The following is a 22,823-nucleotide window of genomic DNA, read 5'->3' as shown; positions in this document are numbered from 1 at the left end:
AGGGAACAGCCTTTCAAAAATAACTCCTTGCAGGTATGTATCCAAGCATTAAAATTAGCACAACCGCTTTGAATGACTTACTGAATAACAAGGTCATCTCCACAGAATGTCTCTGCTGTGATTATCATCCGGGACTGTATGTTGTGGAAAATATACGACCCACAGTGCTGTATTGCTTTCTCTTGGTCGGCTTTTATGATTGAATACAGACCTTTTTTAAATTGGGAAGAGAGAATCAGGGTGTGTATAATTATGGAGCAATCTGGGGATGGCTTTGCTGTGCACTGGTGGTGGTTCTTGTGTTCTCTCTTCAAAAGAAAAAAAAAATGTGTTGGGGAAGAGACGGGCTGCTTTTGATTAACAGATTTTGAAGATGAAGATCAAACCTCTTAATTTTCATTTTAACATCAATGCCATTGGCGATTTTGAGTGTCTTTTTATTTGAACTTACACAAAGTATTTTAGTTTCAATTGGGAGGAAGTTCAAGAATGGCTAAGAAAACACAAAGCCCAAAGCGCAAAACAGTAACCAAGTGGAAACGTCATGACCACAAATCCTGCTATGTGTACAGAGCCGGGAAAGACTTTGATCGTGGAGTCTTATGGCCAACCCACACTTACATTTTTCAGAATTAAATGGAACAAGTTCCTGAAAAAATACAATATAGGTAATAGTGTTGCCATGTTGAGATGGTGGGACAGGGTGGATTTTTATAACAGAAATCAGCTGACAAAAGCCTGTGACTCTCTGAACTGAGACTGTGGTTGGGATTTGGAGAGTGGCATATCTTGTGGGTCTAATTTTCCTTCCTATGATAATCTGTAGTCTCAGAGGTGAGGTAGAAGGTGTTTTGCCTGGCCATTCATGGTAGTGCTGCTTTTGATCCTCGCTCCTTAAAAACTAGAAAGGACTGGAGTGGATTTTGGTGCCTGGATCATCTAGTCCGTTGATCTGGAACCTCTTAAATAGTTGGGCACTGTTTGATTAGGCTTCAGCATCCTTGGTTTGTGTCATCCTCATTACTTGTGAACTTAAGCAAAAAAAAAAAAGCCCTTGCTTGCTTTGGGTTTTAGTCTGCCCTGAGACTGAATAAAAATTTATCCACATCCAAGAGGAGTGTGGATTAGGGCTATTGCTTCAGAGCAATGTGAGCTTTTAAAAAGTGGAAAACTAAACATGAAAGAAGGCACAGAGTTCCTCCCAGAAGTATCTGTGCCATGAAAAACATTTCTGCATTCGCTCAATCACTTTATGCTTAAGAGAGCAACAGCAGGACCAAAGAGTGTTCACAGGCTCCTGCAGAAGGTGCCGCGGGAACTGGCGCCTGCTGCGGGAGGAGTTAATCGCCCCGACATACCCCAAAAGCAAATCTTCGCTCGGGCTGTCTGGCATGGTTGTGTTACCTGCACCAATCCTTTCGCAGCGTGGCCATGCTTTGCTCTTTCGTCATCTCCTGCTCTTTGCTGCTGTATTTATTGAGCTTTCCTTAATGAGAAAACTGAATTAATTCTTAGACCCTTGTTAGTATCGTTCAAAAACTGACTCTTGCTTTCAGGCCCTGGTCTCCATTCTTCAGTAAGTCACTTAAATTGTTTTATTGGATATTTGTTTTCTGTAAATCACATGAACGATGTGAAACTGAACAGAAAACCCAACGAGTTAACTGGAATTGCTGCGGGTACTCTTACAGTTCTTGTTTTTTTAAAAACATACCTGTTCTGGATAAAAGTGACACCGTTTTGTTTTCAAGGTGGATTTCCTGTGGGCTGTATTTTTGCTGGCTCTGAAAAAGTTTTTTCTGAATAGAATGACTTGAAGGGAACATCCAGTTTTGGTGGGGTTTTTTCTGAAATCTGGATGACTGTAAGGAAGGCAGAGCTATTTATTAAAACAGAATGCAGTTCATGAGCAATGAAATCTCTTTTAAATATTTTCAGATACTGTAAAAAAACTCTTAGCAGTGGAGGAGGAAAATCTTACACTGGTTTTTGTTTTTTTAGTTCAGTTTCAAATCGGCCTCTGTTTCAAGGAATTTTTTTTTCTTCAGAAATACACCTTCATTGTGAAAAGCTGCTGTAGAAATAATTGTTCACTCAGTGCAATAATTTTTCTTAGCAAATAGGTTGATAGAAAAAGAAATCCATCAGCAGGTTGTATACAGGGAGACTGCTCCATTCTCATAGCTGTGTCAGGTTTATTACTGAAACTAAAAGCAAAGAACATTTCCCCACCAATCTGCCAACTAAGCGGCTTTTCCAGCTACATTGCTGAGGTCAGGAGCTTGGGTCTTGTGAAGTCTTATCCTGCCCTTAAATTTCCACAGCTCCCTCTGCAGTCAGAGCCTAAACTTTCATTTGAGCAACGGGTGAGTGCAGGCCCTGAAACTTCTGGGTCTGCAAGAGAAACGTGGCAGTCTGTGGTGGAAGATACTCGGATGCTGCAGCTATCCATCATCTCGTTCTTGCTTTTTAAAAAAAGAAATAAAATCCCATCCCACTTCTCTCTTTCTCTTCTGCTTTGTGTGGGTCTTCCCCCCCTTGCTAGATGAGGCTGTTCTTTCTCATGCAAAACCTTGTGCCCGAAGCCAGGGCAAGGCACTGGTGCTCCTAAGCCAGGATCCAGCCTGACCCTGTACTCAGCTCATGCCCTTCCGTTGCCTCCCAGCCTCGCCTGCCTTTCGCGCCCTCCCTTGCCAGCCTTCCTCCCGCAGTTCCAGTATCCTGCAGCGGTGATGCCTCATCAGGAGGTGAGCTGCTCCGCTGGCTGTTTTTCAGCCCCAGCGGCAGCATTAGAAGTCCTTCATCTCCATCCATATTAACGTGTCCTTGTCTCAGGAGGTGCTCGGACATGCTTTCAGGCTGGACTTGTGCTTTCTCCTCCAACCCCGTGGCCTCCCGTGCTGCCCTGCTGCTACCAGCCTTCCGTTTCACTCCGTCCTCTTTACATCCTGCGAGCATTAGACCCCCGTTATTTTTCTTTCTGCCCCCGCCATGCTTTGCCTGCATTTCCAGCTTCTTGCATCAAGCTCCCTCGCCTGCATGCTGTGAGTCTGGCCTCACTGGACCACCATTAACCCCCACACCACTAACCCGCTCCTTGTTTGTCCCCCCGTTGCTCAGAGCACCCCTGGGGTGACCCCAGAGAGCAGGTTTCCGAGCCTCGCAGGGCCCGCAGTGGTGACAGGCGCACGCGCCGGCGCAGAGAGCACTGGGGAGCACCCTCGCCTTCGTCTGACGGCGCCTCTGAACACGGGCGTCCTCCCTCGGAGGATCGTCAGAGGTCTCAACCGAGTGACACCAGCAACGGCCGTCGGCAGGAGGGGAAATCGGCCAGCCAGGGGAGGTCCAGGAGACCTCCCAGCCTTGACCTGCAAAAAGAGGCTGAGCGCAGCACCTGTGGCCACAGCAATAGCTGGGAGCCGCGGGAGAGGAGAGCAGCCAGCAGGGAGAGGGCTTGGACACCTCTCGGTCTTGACCTGGAGTCGGAGCACGGACTCGCAGACCAAGCGTGGCGCAGCAGAAAGCCATCAAGGCCAGACAGAGAAAAGCACCTTCCTCTTCTTGAGATGGAGCTGGAGGCTCAGCAGGAGACCTGGCATCGGGGCCACAGCCAGCTGGTGCACCCTGAAAAACACAGATCTCATCATCAGGGCCGCTCGTCACACAGGACGGTGCATGACGAGAAGCTCCACGGTGCTGGACCTAGAGACGATCATAGGAGGGGTGAGGAGAGAGACCGCAAAAGGGCGGGACACAGGAGACCTTCTCCCTCCCCACATGCTCTGCCTCAGGGGAAGGTTGGAGACTGCCAGCAAGATTCAGGTAACCAAGCGATGGGGAAGGCGTAGATACATGTGGGGATGGACCTTTGCATGCCCCATCCTGGTGTCTGAAATCTGTGGTGTTTCCTTTGAAGATGTTTGTCTCCAGTATCCACCTGCAATCTGTACATGGTGAATCCTGCCCAGGTTTCTCCCTTATTTAGTGAGATTCTTCTTACCGTTAACGTTCTTGCTCTGTTTATTTCCTGACATGTTCCGTGGCATCAGAGAGGGTGAGTGAGAAGGTATTGTTGGAAATGGTGCCCTTGGTATCCTGTGTTTTTTCTTAAACAATTACAAAAAAACCCCCAAACAAACAACCACCAGCATTTATTTTCATTATATGTTTTGTGCTGTGGTCTCCTTGCACAGGAGAAAAAAAAAGAAAACTAACAAAACCCCAAATGTTATGATTACACTTGTATTTTGTTGATATGGGATGCAGGGCTGTAAGTGAGGACAGTTTGCTTAAGCCCTAACAAGCCAGCAATGTCCATCCCGCTCTTACTGAAAACCCTCCTGGCAACATAGTGCCCTTCGGGCAAAGTGCAGGAGTGGCACTAGGTGTCCAGCTGGGTGCTATTTGTAAGATGGGGTTCTTGTCAAATTCTGTACAAGCAGATTTTTCTAGGAAATGTGTACCTGTGTAGTTCTTGTTGTTCAATAATACTTGGGGACTGGTGGGCTCTAAAGGTCCAGATTCATCTTTCTGCTTTTAAAACCACACTGGGAGTGGGGGTTACCTGTCTCGGTGAAAGCAGGAGTTGAGAGACTTGGATCTATGTCTGTCACAGCATGGGAAACTTGTGTTTTAAGCCATCTAACAAGTCTTCGTGGGGATGATAATGCGTGTCTGTCTCTGGAGATGCAGGGAGAATTATTCTCTGTCTTCATCATGCGAAAGTTTTCTTTGGGGAAGTGGAAGGTGTTAATCGGGTCTTTTATATAATCAGTAGATTGTGATTTGCCATGGTACAGTGTGGATTGGAATGACTCAGTATCCTATCACACTGAGTTAAAATAGCTAGAAACTCGCATCCTCTTCCTCTGGGCCATGGTCGTGGTGGGCTTCATGCTCCCCCGAGCGCAGGCAGAAGTGATGTGGAAGTAACATTTATTGCAATGAAGCCTGGCACCAATTGGGGTGTGAGGAAAACAGCCTTGGGCTGGCCAACAAACAATTCCTGGAAATTTATTTTTATTTTTTATAGAGGTAATGCCGTACAGGAGCCTGTGAGCCTTGCTGTCGTTTCTTCCAGTGTGGTAAAACTGTGTTTACCTTGACCTTGGAAGCACTCTGAATAATTTAACTCTGACCAAGCTGGTGCTTTTTGCCAGAGTTTCTGTGCTGGCTGGAGACTGTAGCTCTTCACAGCTTGGATTGATCAAAGTGTGCTGGGAAAAGCCAGGTCATATGCTTAACCATAATATGCCAGAGCTGAAGTTTTCTTCTGATGCTAAGATGGCTTGTAAGAGGGGCGTTAGTCGCTGAAGGTCATTGATCAGTTAATTCCAACGAAACAAAAAGCAGAAAAACACACACGCCTCCTTTAATACCTGTAGAAGAGCTGATTTCCTATTCCATGGTTTTATTCCATGTTGATGTATGAGGTCTTTGGCCCTCTGCAATTTGACGTCTTGGGGATGCTTGGCGGAGTACGATGGTAGTTTGTTGGTAGATGCACAGCAAATTTTTTGAGGTCAGTCGGTTACATCATGTTTTTCCCTTGGTCTTACAAGATTTGAAGGAAACTGATAGGTGACCCAGTAAGATGTAACAGGTATTTGTAATAAAAGTGTACATGGTGTATCTGGAGGCGTGAAACTTTTGAGTTTGAGATGGAAGAGAGACAGACATCTGGAGTGTTTGTATACTTCGAACATAAAGCAGAAAGCTCTTTTAGATGTCTGAGATGCCTGAACAATGCAGTTCAGGCTGCAGATGGAAGAAGGCGGCATTCATTGTATGTGAGTGAAGTTGTGCATTTTATAACAGGGGTACAGTGAGACTCTTGATGGCTTGGTGGAAATAGACCATGGAGATACTCTCAAATGCAACATTTTAAATCACTTGGAGATGATTTAACTTTAAAATAAACGCAGATAAACAAAACTTTATACTCAAAGCAAGAACTGAACCTTGTATGAACTTCAGAAATGTTTACTTGGATGTTTTCTCACTGTGAATTGTAAAATTCATGCATCAGCCCATGGAAGAAATTGTCAGAAACCTCATGTGAGTCTGTCCCAGGCAGCTTTTGTAGCCCATGCTGCTCCAGAGGTGTGTTCAGTCTGCTGTGCTTGTAACAGATGTTGGGTTGCTCTCTGCTGCCCAGTTTTGCCAGTGTATCTGTATCAACACAGTGTGAAAAATCAAGATTCCTTTGCTAGCATCACCGTGCCAGCAAATACTGCTTCAGGGGGCACGGCCTCTTCTACCATATATTGCATTTGTCATATAAGACATGGTGTATCAGATACTTTTGCATGCACAGAGAAGCTTCCCTAAGGTGCGTGCTGCACCTCAGCTTGGAGGTACTCTCAAGCCAGCAGTCTGGCAGGTATGCTGTTGTGGTCTCTGCTCCCCTTGAGTGGGGCTTGTGCAGGTGGCTGAGGAGATGGTGGGGATTTCCTTATCAAAGCATTTGGGAAATGGGTGAGTTGATTGTTTTCTCTGACAATTTTATAGGTGCCAAGTTGAGGGGGACGAAGCAAGCTGCGTATGATACACCCCGAAGGGAACAGGAGTTGTCTGATGCAGAGATTGCTCGGAAGCTGCAGGAGGAGGAGCTCCTGGTAAGTAGAGAGGGTGCATTGGTCAACTCAAAGGAACTAATGTAGCCAGCGATGACAACTTTAATTTGCAAAGCTTTTATGTATGGTAGCGACTTTGAGACCTAAGGTCTTGGTACTGTGGATTCTGATAGTTACTTTTGTCTCCCATATACGCACGGATGGAGTGACAGCTGGCATTCAGCCAGTAGAGCCCTATTTTCTGAAATAAACACCCTAAAATTAAATGACTGAAGCAGAGTGATATTAAATGAACACTTCCAGGCAGGTGAAGATGGCCTGTAGTCAGTGTGGTCAGCCCAGAAGCGAGACAGGTGAGTGCCTATCTTTGAGAGAGAGGGCAGCAGGGTGGGCAATGCATTGTGCTATGGCCTGGCAGATAGATGAGGGCAGAACTTGGCTGAAAAGCCGAAATGACAGTTTGGTGTTGGGTTGTGAGGTAAGTAATGAGCTACCCACATATGTTTGGAGAGGATGGTAGCGCATTTGTATGGGCATCTACTTGCCCTGCCCAGTAATTTAATAGGTATGAGTAATTGAGAAATGTTACTCTTTTGTCTCTGTTCCCCACCTTTCCTCCTTCTTCCCTCCCACCCCCCCCCTTTCTTTTTTTTAGGATAATGAGGCAGATCAGAAGGCAGCTCAAGTAGCCCAAGATGAGGTGAGCAAGAAGTCAAAACACTTGCGGCATTCCTTTACTTGTTGAAGCTGCTAAATCCTGCTTGTCTCCTCTGCCCCTGTAGTTGGTATTTTCCCTCCTTGTTGGGGAAGCTCAGGGCTCCGGTGGGATTTGCTCCTAGCTGGATTTCATGTATATGCTCAGGCTGGCCAAGCGTGCAGTTGCGCTGCCTGTTGCAACCATGGCAGAGGAAGGAAGTTCATGGCTGTCTAAGAGCGTGTCTTGTAACTGAGCCCCAAGGGAGACTATGAGAGAGACTGCGAGATGAACCCCCGCTTTGAAGGAAAAGGGGTAAAGGGCAGAAAGGCTCTGCAAATGTGATTCTGGCACATCGGGGATCTGCTGGGCATGCTACATGTAGTGTCTTAATTCCGCTCTGTCACTTGATTTCTGGTCACAGATGGGTGAAATCCTGGCTCTGCACCCTTCCCATTCAGTAGCTGTCCATGGGAAAAGGTTTAAATAACTCAAATCCACAAGAGCAGTAAAACTGTCTGACACGTTCTCTGTATTTTCCCTTCTAGGAAATTGCCCGACTCCTGATGGCTGAGGAGAAAAAGGCTTTCAAGAAAGGGAAGGAGAGAGAAAAGTCTTCCTTTGAAAAGAGGAGGCATGATCAAGACTGGAAGGTATGTCAAACTTCAGGAGGTGCCACAAACGAAGTGCTATGTTATTCCTATTTCCAGAGGGTGGTGAGGGTGTGTGATGAGAGTAAAAGGAATGATGCAGACTCTTGCATCCCAAGGGTCTTGCTGTCTGTTATTCAGCTGCTTTCCAAGCTTCTTGGAGCCGCCTCCTTGGTTAGATGCTCTTTGGCTTTCAGCCTCAAGCAAGGTAAGCCTTGGGCTCTGGCCTTGGAGGTTGGTGCTGGATCTCACAGCACCTTGTCACCTCCCGTAAGCACTAGCAGTCCTCCTGGTGTAGGACCTTCTCTCCACTGAAATCCGGACTGTAGCAATAAAAGCAGTAGTTGGTTCTGTTTGTGCACCACAGACATAAGGACAATGCAGCAGCTCCGGTTATCACTGCTTCATAATAAAATTTGCTCTACTAATGAAAGTGGTGAGTGGATCAAGCGTAGGTTTGGGGTTTTGTTTAGCCTCTGTAGCTATGGAAGGTGATAGGAAACAGATTTCATGGTCTGCACTGTTACGGTGCTAAAGGGGGTGTTGTGTTAATGTTGGGGCCAGCTGGAGGTAGCTCTGACGTTCTCAGCCTCCTTACTGTGTTCGAGTGGTTGTAGAAGCATGGCTGTGTGCAGCTGGTCCCTTGTGCTCAGCCCAGCCATGTGCACAGTCATTACACACTGACTGCGTTCGACCCCAGCTTTGGGATGGGTCCTCCAGTGCTGTCTCATTTAGAGCAAATACTAATTTTTTCCAAATGAAAAAATTTTGAAAATATGAAAATATTCATTGAAAATCTTGAAAATAAATCTTGAAATTTATCTTGAAAATAAATATTTAAAAAAAAATTTAGTTTACTGGAAACTAGTCCTGATACTGTGATTTACACGTGTCTGGCTGTAGTTAATTGTGTGTATAAACTGAGCATGAAAGGACTGCATGGAGCTGTGGCAGCCTCAGTGCACTGGGTGGTGTCTTGCAAGGCACACAGATGAGCTGCTTTCCCTTCGTCTTCCCATCAGCATGATGCAAGCGAGTCCACGCGCTCAAGGTCAAAAGAAGGGCCTGAAACTCAGCGACACAAAGGTGACAGGTCTTCAAGGTGAGCTCGAACTGGCTATTAAAACTGGGGAAATGTGCTTGGGAAGCTGCTCAGAAGTTGAGTCCTAAGTTGAGTTGTGGGGTGACCAGGCTGTCCCACCCACATGGGGCTTGGTACAGAGCAGAGGTTTTGGCACTGAAAAGGGGTGGAGAGCACAGAGCTCTTGAGGTGTGTGGTGGCATGCGTCACTCGCTGTCCTCGTGGCATTTGTCCATATCTCTCTCCCTGACTGGTACTGACGGAGATTGATGAGCTTGTGCAGTGACATTTGTTAAATTGTTGAGAAACATTGAGAGGGTTAAGGAACTTCTGGGGATGTGAAACCAAATGTCATCTCTGGGCAGGAAGGAATAATTGCTCCCTTGGGTCCCAGCTCCCCAGTTAAGCCCTGTACACTGCTCCCGCTGCTGTGTGTGGACACCCCATTGCAAACAAGTACCTTTTGCTTGGGAGTACTTCATCCCAGAGCTGGTGGGAACATGCTGTAGGCCAGTGCTGCTTCTGAATCACTTGGTACCCTGGCCTGATGCTCCCCATGAGGGACTGAACCCTGGAAATGACGCCGGTGGCATTGATTTCCAATCCAGATCCAAGCCTAGTAATTCTTGATTAGTTTTTAAAGGAAACAACAAAGAGGTTGAGACTGAGAGAGATCTTATTAAAATACTCTAGAGTTAAAACTGGGCAAGCGTTAAACCCTTTTTGAAATGTTGCTCTTTTCTTCTGAGTGAGGTTTGTATCAAACTTCATAATGGAAATTCTTCGTTTGCTGACAACTTGAAACCGTTAATAAATGGAAGTGGTCTGTGAGAGGCAGTGAATACTGTGCGTTTCTCACCGCAGAAACAGTAACAGGCTGTGCTCAGAGGAGCTGGTCTGCAGGTGGAAAGTCTGGGCCAGACACAGTTTGCATCAAACTGATAGGGACAAAGCCGGTAGCTGAGACTTTGCTTTTCCCATGCTGTTATGCCTTTCAGGTTTTCTCCCAACACTTTTTTTTTTCCACTGGGCTTGGCAGGTCACAGCCTCTCCTTGATGACTTGGAACACGCTCGGTATTCCGCAAGCCAGCCCAGCCCTTTGCGCCAGATCCCCAAACCTGAGCACTCTCCTAAAGGTAGGATCAAGCCCATGGTTGTCCCAGCATTGGGTTATTGTGAGCAGTTCTCCTCAAATAAGCAGCCTGAAAGACAGGACGTTTGAAAGAGAGATGGTAATAGAAGGAATGGATATTATTGCCCCAGCAGGCAGGTGACGCTGTTCAGTGTTTGAGTTGTACTTGCTAAGCACGTTGCAGGCTGGGAGACTAAAAAGCTGAACTGGCTTGCCTTGAGTTTGTCAAACTGCTCTCTGTTTGTCCCCTGTGATCTCTTAATGATGAATGACCCTAAATCCAGGCAGCAAATGAAGGAGAAATAACATGAAGACAATGACATGATGGATTTTAGGTGACTCACTAATATTGCACAATCCAATACAATTCAAAACCTTGCAGTATCACCTGTCTGGCAAGAGGATGGGATGATCAGACAGAAGCTTGTCTTGAGAACAGGCTTGTTTTGTTCCTGTAGCATCTCAGCACTGCTTTGTTCACTTGTTTCCCGGAATCATTTGGCACAAGAGCAGTGTGGTTAGCATTGCCCCCCTCTCCCCCAGTTTTTTTAATCCAAATGCTAATTGTCTAAGATATCTGTAGAATCTCTGGGGGAGGAAAGGGGCAGCCTGAGTTAGACTCAATTTCTCGGATTTCTTCCAGCTCCACTGATTATGACTTAAATGTGGACAGTTTACTTCCCAAAACTTAAAGTTTGGGAAGCTTTTGCATTCTATTTTCGTCAAACAAGCTGGAAAGTTGATGACACATTATAGAGTCTGTAAGCCCAGTGTTCGTTCAGCTTTCTTTAGTGAGACTGTACAATGTGGCTACGGTGCCATTCACAGCCTAGAAGAAATGCAGATATCTGCCTGTCTTGTGGACCTGTCCTTCCTTTGACTTTACTGGTACCCTGGATGTCACACAGACATCCAAGGAGGCAGGACAAATAAGGTGTCTGCTGAAATAGTATTTTCCTCACTAGATCTATCGTTACAGATTTTTTTTCTTTGCTTTGCTTTCCAGGTTCCCATAGGAAGCAGTAAACTGTGCTAGCCTTAGCTTTGGTATTGACTCTTCTGTAGCAAACATTACTGGAATTGCCAGGCAACTTTCTTGATTCCTTACCCAATGGGATGTCCACCCTCCACTCCCAGGATCTCCTAAGTGTCATCATATTAATCAGGAACATTGTTTGTTTCAATTTCTTACTCGTATGTGATTACTTAAGCAGTGCAGTATAATCTAGCCTCCACTGAGCTGTGTGAATCAACTAGCTGACTCTAGTAGCTCCCTCTAATATTCTTTTGAGGCTTTCCTTTTATTTTTGTTTTTAAGCTTTGGCTGGAGCTTTGACAAATAGGACAACAGGGAGGAAAATCCAAGAAACGAGTTGGGTTATGGCAATGCAGCAGAATGTCAGAAGTACAAGTCCTTTCCATATTAGGATGACTTAGCAAAGACAGTTGCAAGAGGAAATGTGTTTCTTCCTGTGCTGGATAACACAGCTGAGCCAACCTGACAGTCATGCTACCTTGCAGGAAGGAGAGAGCATCTTCATAACATACACCAGAAAAGCCAGAACCTGGAACTGATGAGGAAGAAATTGCCTACAGAAGAAAATTTCTTAACTGCTCTATTTCTTTCTAGGGTTTCCAGCAATCTGGGTAGAGTGTGTAACCAGGCATTTAGCTCCAGGACATAGGATGGAACAGTTAAGAGGAAATACAATTTCAAGTGAAATTAGACCTTGTGTGTGCACGACTTTTAAGGTGTGCCAGGGTGTTGGTGAAGCTGTGAGTTGTGGATTGGAGAGAATCATACAAACAAATTTAAATGCCTGAAGGGACCTCTGCGGTCACCTGCTTTGAGGTTTGTTGTGGTACAAGCCAAGGAATTTCACTGAAGCCAATTAGGAACTAGTGTAACTCCTAGCTCAGTTGTTGATGCACTTGAGTACAGTAGCTTGTGTCTGAACTTGTATGTCTTGGAAACACAGGACTGAAGGAGGGACATACGGGCATTGAGCCTTGAATTGGGCGTCTACTGTTATAGACAACTTTGAGCTAGACACAGAATGCCAAACAGTCCACACAATGTCTGTGCTGCCTCCGCTCTATACTGCTCCATCCAGCCCCCCAGCCAAACTCCAGTCAGGGCAAAAGCATTGCTCTCTAGGGCATAGCAGGGTCTGCAAGTTTAAGTTGTCTGTATAGATTTGCCCATGCAGTGATTTATGGTTTGTTCCGCCCCTTCCCTCCCTTTCGATGGCTTCTCTCTACTCTTTGAAAGTCATTCTTCTCTTGCACAAAAAAGTAGCCTTTTCCCCCTTTTGTCTTTTTAATAATTTTTTTGGCCATTGTTTTCAAGTGCATTTTTAAACTACAAAGCTGAGCTTCTGGACACTGGCTTGGAGTCTGTTCAGCCAGTGCAGGCTAATTATTCATCTACCAGCCCAGTTCACAGCAGCAAGCCCGGCTGCATTGCCCCTGCAGCCCAGCTTCCTTATTGCCTGGCACCGAGTCTGTCCCACCACGCTCTGTCTTCTGCTGGCAGCTGCAATTCTGCTGCTGGCTTTTGCTGAGGAGGGGAGGCAGAGCCATGACTCTGCTTGCCCTCACTACCGTCTGCCTGGGAAAGGAGCCTGAGAGCTCTGTAGAGCTTTGTGGGAGACCACGTGCTGGCATGGAGCACAGATAGGAAATCAGAACACATCACGGCGCTCTGCTCTTGCGCTAATGCACAATTCAAGCCCCAGGGCAGCTGTAATGCTTTAAGCTTTGCTGTTGTCCTTGGTCAGGATAGTTACAGAGACAAATCACTAGGAAGACAAGGCAACTCCTTCACATAAGTTACAAGGGCAAGTTTAATACCACAGCAAGAGCCCATGCCTTGCCTTGACCAACAACTCAAGAAACTTCCATCTCCTCCCCCCACTGGCATGTTGGCAGCAGTTCACTACCTGTGAAAAACCAGATTACCTGTGATAGACCTCTGCTCCAGGCATACACCAGCCAAAAATCTTGTAATATAGGACTTTGTGCATCAGCAGCGTCCCATTAGCTACATACCCTTGTTTCCAGACCATGAGCTTTCTCACCTGCATGAACCCTTAAGTGACTTGCAAGCTCTTGCTTGCTTGCTGCTTCTTCTCAGGAAATATCCTAGCCAGCGGCTAGATTTTACTGTCCTTGCCTTGTGCCCTCTTCTTGTTCCATCTCTGTCCATTCAGAAGTGTTAACATTGTTTTAAAGATTCCGGAAAAAGAACAACATAGACCATATTTTTTCTTTTTTTTATTTGATAACTTTGGCCAATGTGGCAACTGCAATTATTTTATCTTGTAAAAACTTATTTTTGTATTTCATGTAACAGTCAAAATTTCTACTGCTGAAAATGCCACTTTTTTTCTGTGGGTTTTTCTCCTCCATTGCCATCAGAGTGTATTTATTGTGAAATTGATGCCTGGTGCAGTTTTTACATACTAATTCTTCTAGAAATACCCCAGCCCAGGCCCTGCTGCTTGCATCACCTGGTGCACTTGTGAAAACTGGATGGGGGGAAAAACACTGCCAAATCAGAAAGTGGTTGTGCTTTGTACTCGCTGTGCATGGGGAAAAATGATGACCCTCTACACAAGGCAAGGGGAAATAGCCAAATAGGAATTCAGCCCTCCCTGGGCCTCTGCAGCTGGCTCTGATGGGCTTTCTTGTACTGCAGTTGGCTGATGTAACTTCTTACTCTAATCAGAGAAGTCATGAAGGCTGTGAGCCCACTGACATTTGAAGAACCTATTAATTCAGGAGGGATGCTTGGGAGTATCGAAATTGTTTACTTCAGTGGGAATGAATGGAAATGATAGGAGAGAAAACTCATTGATTTTGTTTGGAAGCTGGGTAAAGCTCAAAGAATGCCTCCGTGCCTACTCTCTGGAGCTGCAGGATCTCCTTAATGGCCTCCGTGGGCCAGCCAAGCTCTCCGGCAATGGCACAAAGAGGTGAAAGCCCAAGGGAAGGATCCCAGGAGCATCTGCTGCTTCCTTGGATGCTTTCAGGGAGTGCTGAATGCTTTATGGACTGCTTTGCGCTCTCTCCTCCCTTAGTCCTTTTTTATTCTTACTCCCTACCTTTATTCATTTGCTGTTCCATGTAAGTGTTCCTCCTGTTTTACTTTTCCATAGCCTTTGTGAAAAGGGGGGCCCTGAGGTTTGTTAGAAGGGGCTGACAACTATTGAGAAAGAGAAATGCTAGGAATGGTAGCTGAGGAAAGCATGTAGTAAATGAGATGTAAATGAAGCAATTGTTCATCTAATATACCTTGTGGGCCTCGTGCAGTCAGTAGATTAGAGACTTCCTGAGCAAAGGTTGCAACTGGACTTGATGTTTAGTAACCACTTTTGGAAGGAGATTCCATGGTCCCACTGAAGTCAACAAGAGTTGAGTTAAGGTCATGGATGAACAAGGAGCCAGTTCATCTTGAGCATCAGCAGCCATGGTTCTGCTGAGAGTCAAGAAGATGCAGCTTGTGCAGGCAAGATGCAAAGTCAGCACCTTGTACATGTGTCCCTGGAAAGAGGCACAATGAAGTTGATCTTTTAAAAAAAAAAACAATCAGAGCAATATTTCATTTCTATGACAGAAAAATGTTTAAGTAACTTTTTTTCCCTGTCTGGTCTTGCCAAGTTTCAGTAGCTTTGCCTGTGGTTTTGCTCTGGGTTTAATAGCATGTCAGAGCCCTTGCTGGGACCCCGGCCCAGGTCATTCAGGTCTTGCATCCCTTTCTGACTGTGTGTATTAACAAGGCAACAGGCGCCACGTGGAAAACTCTGTCACCAGGAAATCCTGGCACTTCCTAATCTCCATAGTAGGCACATCTCACCAGCAAGAGCCCTCGCCACCTCCTCGCCTCCGTCCGAAGCACAATGGTCTGCAGAAGAGAGGTTGGTCGAACCCAAGCGATCGTGCCTTACATGCAGGGATTACTCGATGTCTTCAGCAGGCTGATCTGAGTCACCTTGCTATGAAACACTGTCTTAATGTGGACTGTAACAGCTTCCTGCAGCAAGAAGCAGTTGTCATCGTCGTGGATAGATCCAACAGGTTAATCTCATCTTTTTTTAAAGAACTTCATGGTTTTGAACTTAGTGGAGGTGGGAAAATATCAGCTCTTAGGGGATAGGTGAAGTCTCGTCACTGAATTTCGCCTCTTGGGGAGGAAGGACAAAAATTACAAATGCTGCAGTCTGCTTCACTCGGTAAAAGGGATCTTGTATGTACAGTATTTTTCTATCTCTGCATTCCCACCTGTCAGGATTTGAATCAGGATAAATAACATTCTCTTGGCGGGGACGGGGGAAATGGATTTTTATTTTTACAGTGCTAGACCTGTGTGCATTTTTATTTTGTGCCAAATTACAGCCACTGTTACATTCTAGTGTTTTCATTCGGTTTGTTGCTATTGATCAATGTGTATATTATATATTTTTATTATGAAGGGTTTTATTTTAATTCATATTAACCTGTATGCAAACTAACTGTGGATTGCTAATTTATATATAAAAGGGGAGCACTTGGAGACAGCGTGAGGATTCCCCTACTTAGTTTACGCTCTTGTGATCTAGCCCAGCCAGTCCATGAAAGTCATCGCTTCCTACACAGCATGATCTCCTGGGTGTCTGCCACCCTGAGCAGATTGCTCCTGCCGTTCCTCCAGGCAGCACTGACCCTGCAAGGCTGTGTGAGATGCCATAGGAAACGAAGCACGGTTCATAGCGTGGACTGACGGGCAACCAAGCTCTCTGCTGTCCTGCTCCGGGCATGAATTCCCATCTGGGGGTGACTTTGAGGTTTACTCTGCCCTGTATCCAGCCGATGGACAGTGTTGGTTTTGCCCCACTCTCTCAAGATGCTCAGTGCTTAGTTTTGCAGTTGCTTTGGGAGGTGGGTGTAGGACATAGTGCTGAGGCACAGCAGTGCCCCTCGCATGAGGTATACCACAGGCAGCTAGTCTGTTGTTGTTGTGGAGGACAGGCATAAACCTACAGAGATCCCAGTTTACTGTACTCTTTAAAACATGTGCCGTAGCACGTTTCTGGCTGCGCTGCACACAAGTGCCGCTCGGACTGCTATGCCCAGGGCAGGCTGCAGGACACAGGTTTTGTGTTGAGAAGCTGCAGTGCCCCAGCTTCTGGACTGGAGATACCATCAGCCACCTCCTCACCATGAGCAGCACAGGGCAAGGCTTAGCTGTGCAGTTTAGGTCCCACAGAGGGCACTGATGCACGCAAATGAGTATTTTCTACTTCACAGTAAACAAGTTCCACTGTATCAGTGTTCACTCTAAGTAGGCTCCACGGTGTGTCTCCAGCTGCATCTGTGCACTGCAGTATAGTTAACTGCCTCAGAGAAATAACTGCAGTTGTCTCATTTAGCTCTTCAGGGTAAACTTTCAGCCTGTTGAATCTAAATATTAGCCATGCTATGAGATGGATTAGTCAGCAGGCTTAAATTCCTCAGAGCTGCAAGTGTACCCTGTATTGCAACAGCTAATCCTTAAATATAAATTGCACACTGACAATAATCAGTCTATGCAAGCCTAGTTTTTTCTTATTTTTGACTGTTCACTCTATAATTTTACCAGGTTTGGCATAGAAATTCTCAATGATATTTAACCAAAGTATCATGTCCGTGTGTGTATAGCATGTTTTGCTTTGTGCTCCTGAATTCTCATTGAATGTAAAGGGAACATTGCCTTGCCCCACTTTGTTCAATAAACCGCTGTATTTTGTTATCCGCCACATCCTTCTGTCCCTCTGTGTGCTTTTCTGGGAACACTGAAGGTGGGTTACACAAGAGCAAGAGAAAACAGTGCTTTGTTCCACCCTTGGCTGCTGGAGCTTAGCTTCTTCTACCAATAATTACATTCTTCCAATGTAATGGATGTAGCAAAACAATAAATTTATATTTGATTTGATTATTTTATGGCCAGAGAGATGGAAAAAAAGCCTTGTAATATCTTGTAAAGGATCTGGATTGTTTCATTTCCTGAGACTGAGATACTTAAAGCAGTGTAATTATTTGCAAGGGTAGGATATTTTTTTTCTTTCTCTGTTTTGCTAACATAGATTTTTAGTCGCAGAAAGCCTGCTTGAAGCTTCCCAAGAACAACTCACGCCTACAGTGGTGGGATGGAAGGCAAAAAGGAAACATGGCAAATGCCCCATGACTGATGTCGTCAAAGGCATCAGCTGAGGCTGCAGCCACATGCAGCTCAAACATGAGCAGAGATGAAGCCATTTCCATGTCACGACTTCAGTTGGTGATGGAACATGCTAAAATAAAGGGGAGGTTACTAAATATAACCTCCAGATCTTGAGTCCAACCTGTAAGCCTTTCTTAAACGTTGACTCATTTCCCTCTGCTTGCCAAGTATAACCATTGCACAGGGGAGCAGAGAGCCCTTTCGCACCCCACTGCTGGGTGCGCAAGGCTGTCCCTGTGTGGGCATGGGGCTTTGCTTCCCCAGGGGCTTGGGTCTGTGTAGGAGTGCTCTGATCCCGATAGAGTTTGGTTTTGGGCTTGACTGGGGGCTGTGTCACAGCACTACCCTGGTGCATTCAAATGTCTTTACATCATCTTTACATCCTACCAACTCCATCTGAGAGTCCCCTTCAGTATTAGCAGGGAGTGGAAGTAGAGACCAGCAAAACAGTTAAAAAAAATTAAAATTACTAGACCACAGCTAGCAGTGGAAGAGCCTGGTTGTAAAAACAGGGCACATAGAAGTGCCAAGAGCTCGGCCAACTTACAGTTTATTGCAGCCTCTTGTCTGAAGTGAGTGGGTTGGTCTGTTTTCTTTGAAAGGCTTCTTTCATGCCAGCCTTGGCACTTGGTTAAGGATTAGGCTGTGGTGGGAGAGGGGCCAGCTGGAGCTGAGTAGCATCTTTCACCTGCAGCAGGGATGTGCACACAGAGGGCTCTATGTGGGAACCACAAAAGGAACATTGAAGAGCCCCTGGGGACCTTTATTCCTTTTTTGCTGTATCAGAGGAATTGCTGATCTATGGGTTTCCAAGTCGCATGCAGCTCTCGAACTGTATGGACATGCGTGGTGATGGATCCAAGTTTCCCAGGTGTCCCCCAGCCGTGAGAGAAGGTAAGCTGGCAGAAACTGCCTCTCATTCACTAGGAAAACCATGGCTGCAGAAGTGACCCAAAGCCTAAACAAGCTGGGGTAGCTGAGGTACAAACGACTTGGTGTGCTACATGTGGTATGTATGTGCCATTTGCAGTTTGTTTCCTGGAGACCTGGTAGGTTACAGCTGGTCTGGAGGTGGAGAGCATTCCTCTGCCGTGTGAGACCCTGGGGTGTGCCTGAGCCTATTCCTTCTCAACCTCAACATGGAGCAAAACCAGGCCCTACATCCCAATCCTTCGTGCCATCCTGCTCGCAAACAAGTGACAGCTCCAGGCACCAGTCAGTTCTCTCAGGTCAGAGGTACACGTGTCCATGACCATGATTTGTTCTTTCAGAGACAGTGATTCTTGAACAGCATCCTGAGTCCATCAGTTTTATCCTGCTTGACCCTGGCCAGACTTCGTGGCACAGTTAATGGTGAAACACAGATTTAGTAAATGAGACCTAGGATCAGACTGCAAACCACATTTGCAACAAGTACAGAATTTGAGTCTAGCAGCTGGGTGTTTGTTGAATGTCCATGCTTCTCTGACCCCAGAGAGCCCAAGACAAGCACCCAAGCGGCTGTGCCAAAACCTGCTCCTGTTTCATAGTAGTGTGCAGCAGCTCTGAGCACTGACACCTCCATTTTCACAAAGTCTCCTTTCTACTGGCACTGCTTTTGCCTTAGTAGTAGCTCCCCTGTCCTGCCTGTTCTCCCAAAACAGACATCCTAACTTCATCTTGCTGACTCACCTCATGGCCTTTCGAGGCCAGGCTTCAAACGCAAGACACAACTAGCCCCTGGCTGGTGCTGGGCTTCCAGGACCACCGCATGATTTCTATTTATGTATAAACAGCGTAATGCCACATCACAGGACAATTTTTTTTCCGGGCTATTTTAGATCTGGATGCTCGTTTCATTTTTATGAAAACACAGTTGTCATTGCAGCACCTAACCATGAGCCAGAGGAACATGTGTGTTTTGCAAATAGGGTTTGTGCCCAGGTGAGTGGTGCAGAAGCACACCAGTGTCCCCTTCTCTGGGCTGAGCATGGAGCTGGGACAGGCACTTACCCAAAGTGTGCTCCATGCCATGGCCTTCCTCCACTCTTCATCCTCCACAGGTACAGGCGGTGTCCAGAGGGTGATGACACGGCCATGCACGTGCGTGTCACCAGGAGGTACTTGGGGAGCATGAGCTTTGTCCCAGCAAGGCTGGGAAAGAGCCGATTTGTAGCTTTAACAGTTACTTCATATAACAGTTGGAGGTTTACCAGGGGAAGGGGGTGTCTGGCTACACAAGGTTTATGCCCAGGTTTATGCCCACCGCTGGCTGCCAGCTGCCACACCACACAGCGTCCTGAGAAGTTGTGCTCAGCCTGTCAAGGGACACACAACCCCCCCTCTAGCATTTCACTTGTGTACTTCTATTTACTTGTTAATTACTCACAGCTGATGAACCACTGAAGGCCAGCGTGAGGGTGCATGTTCATGTCCAGGAACATCCCCACCATAAAGTGTGCAGACAGGCCTGGAGGAAGAGATGGCTTGCCGCCTCCTCTCCAAAGGTGAAGGGAGGCATCAAGAGCAAGCGTGTCTCAGTGGATTTTCCAGTCTGCTAGCAAACTCAGCCAGCTCATCCTACAGGAAGAGTCTTCAGCTGGAGGAAACGGGTCCTGTGCACAGACAGAACTGCCCCTCTTGCCACAAGGAGCCTGGGAGGGTTGGTGCAGAGCATCCCACAGGAGAAGGGGATGCATCATTGCAGCACCTGAGGTGGAGATGACCCACAGCTCCTGCGAGTATGGCCATGACTGCAGATCTGACAGCAGCTGTGTCCTGTTGACATCCCCATGGGATAAGAGGGGCCAAGAGCCGCAGTGCAGGCAACTGGGGTGGGCAGGTCTCCGTTTGCTGGGGAGAAGTGTAATGACTCAACAGCAGCAGAAGACCTGGTCCTGCTGGTGCTTGCTCCTCTGGGAACCTGAGCCAGCTTTCCCAATGCCAGGAGTTAATTCAGTTGTGCAAAGGCACCAGTTAATGCCAGCTTGTCTCATCTGTAAGGATGCTGAAACAGCTGACCGAAGCTGACCCCTCCTAGCCCTGCTGTTCTCGGTCTTCTGCACTTCAGCTGGGAAGAGACCAGTGCCCTCATGGGTCCTGGCTGACAGCAATGGCTCCTGTCAGAAGCAGGTAGGACAAGAGGGGATGGCTTTTCTTCTCTGTGGGACAGCTACTGGTAAGTGATCTCGGGAAGATGTCTGCCTGAAATCAGGATATGCTGCTTGACAGGACCCCAGGAGCAGACACTATAATTTGGAAGTTACTTTCTGCTCAGCTGAAAACATTTTGTTTTCTCTAAATATTATTCCAGTTTGCTGAATTGCAGGTGTGCAAATGGAGCAAGTATTCCCTAGGAGAGAATGAGAGAAAATCCCCAGGAACAAGAGAATATTTCACCCTCTGGGCTAACAAACCCCGTGACCGAGTCCAACCCCCTCTGAGTTTTGAACAGAAAACACTAGAAATCAGAGGATTCGAAGTTCTTGCAGAAATGAAACCACAAATCGTTTAAATACAAATGATCGCCTTTGTAGCTGGTTAGTGGCATATTCATGAAGGCAGTATGAGCCTGGGCACGAAGGGGAACATCAAACGGGGCTTATTCCTTGAATCTTATTCCCTGGGTACCACACAGCACAAAGACTGAAGTTAGTGCTGATCACCCTGGGACCTTAATGTGTGCAAAACAGCTCTGTGCAGGTTTTGGATCTGTCCCAAAAGTGGTTCAGCTGCATGAGCATGGCTCAGGGCTGGAGCAATGCAACCCAGCCTGTCAGCAAAGCAAGTATGTTCAAATATTTTAATGCACTAAACTGCTTTTACTTTCAGTTAAAACTCCATCGGAGCTATAACTTTTCTCCTAATATTCTTAACAATGGATGGGAGAAAGACTGGTCAGTCTGCCTTCCCTCCCCAGCCAGCTCTCCTATGGGAAATGAAGAGCAGATTAAAAACACAGGCTTGAAAATAAACTTGCATTAATAAATACAAGTTATAATAATCTTGAAAAAAAACAACGAAGGTGGAAAAATGCTTTATTTTCCTTTTAAGTGAATTATTTTTGCACCGATGACGGTTCCAAGTGTCCTGTGCCGGGCCCAGAGCACCACATTTTATACCATGGCTCGCTCTAGTGGCCAGAACATAGACAAGAAAAAAAAAACACCCCACTACAGCTGCTCAGTGGCAGAGCTACCGCTGCATCGCAAGTAAGACACATGTACCTGCACCAAGGGAGCTGGGTTTCGGGGTGCCAACACCCCACAGCAGAGCGCAGCGAAGCTGTAGGCTCCCGTCTCACAGATGTGCCTCCTGCATGGCCTGATCAGGCCACAGGAGCAACTGGCAAGCGCAGCCTCTAACCCTGCCTGCGAGGTGTGCCGGTGGACTGAAGGCCAGCGAGGAACCACCGCTGAGGAACCACCGCTGAGGCTCGCGCTGATGGTGCTTCAGCCCCGTAAGGCCCTCGGGGTGAAAAGGGGCTCTGTTGGATGAAGCCCTTTGAAACCTTCCAGAATTGAAAACACCTGATGGATTGAGCATCACTTTACACAGTAGCTGGGGTCAATTATTCACGTTATAGCTGTAGCCTGTCAGTTCCATACAGATCCCAGTCTGAGAGCTGTGCTATCGCCTTGCTCTTTCAGCAGACCAGCTGGGCACTGACAGCAGAGGGGATTCCTCCTCTAGGTTGGCCAGTGGTCTTTGGAAGCCTCTGGTTTTTTCGTGTCATTTAGCAGCATGGTTGGTAATAACCATTGGCACTTAAACTAGTGATCCCTTGCAATGTAATCTTTGGGCAAGTTTCTTATTAACAGTATTGCACATCTTGTATTCATTTCATTATATAAATTGTGTGCCCAAAACATGGATTTAAATAATGTCAATTATGTGGCAAAGCCGAACACTCAAAAATTAGGAAATAGCAGAATTGAAATAGTAGAGGTAATATTAGTTTAGCCCCTTTACCAGTACACAGTGTAAGCTAGATAAGATCAGGGTCACTATTTTTCCCTGGACTCGTACCTCAGCCTCAGGGCAAGCTCACTGGGCAACGAGCTGTAACTAGTGCTGCTTATGGCCATCACCTCAAATTTTGGGTAGCAGCCACAGGAACACTGTTGACTGGCAATACAGCTACACATCAGCTACCAGGGCATAAAAAGGGGAAAAAAAAAAAAAAAGCACCAAACAAGTTTTAAAGCATTAAATAAAGCCAAAACTCCCCAAAGGACAGGGAGTTCTGCTTCCTGACAAATAACCAGGAGCCAGTCTCCACCACCTTCTCTTATAAGCTCTTAACACCCTGAAGAAAGTGGCACCTCCCTTTGATAGCCAGCCTTTCCCAGCTTGCTTTCCTGGGAACAGGCTCTTTCATACTTGGAAAGACAATTTTTCCCCATCCTTCTGATGGATTTAAATTTTTCTCTGTTTTTATTGTGAGTATTTTGGTTTACTTTTTTCTCATC

At 46.4% G+C, this 22,823-nt stretch overlaps 1 protein-coding gene across 1 annotated transcript in view; it reads left to right on the top strand.

Moving 5' to 3' along the window:
- The window catches only part of CCDC50 (coiled-coil domain containing 50), a 46,046-nt gene that overhangs the window by 10,159 nt on the left and 13,064 nt on the right, over positions 1-22,823 (top strand). The window contains exons 6-10 of the mRNA XM_010297168.1: positions 6,511-6,617; positions 7,231-7,275; positions 7,818-7,922; positions 8,942-9,021; positions 10,040-10,137. Of these exons, the coding sequence (XP_010295470.1) occupies positions 6,511-6,617; positions 7,231-7,275; positions 7,818-7,922; positions 8,942-9,021; positions 10,040-10,137 (435 nt within the window). The remainder of the gene's footprint in view (positions 1-6,510; positions 6,618-7,230; positions 7,276-7,817; positions 7,923-8,941; positions 9,022-10,039; positions 10,138-22,823) is intronic.

The sequence above is a fragment of the Phaethon lepturus genome, unplaced genomic scaffold, assembly GCF_000687285.1.
Source record: "Phaethon lepturus isolate BGI_N335 unplaced genomic scaffold, ASM68728v1 scaffold7161, whole genome shotgun sequence".
NCBI classification, from domain to species: Eukaryota; Metazoa; Chordata; class Aves; order Phaethontiformes; family Phaethontidae; genus Phaethon; species Phaethon lepturus.
The sequence above is the reverse complement of the archived record's forward strand: the minus strand, read 5'-3'. Positions and strand labels throughout refer to the sequence as shown.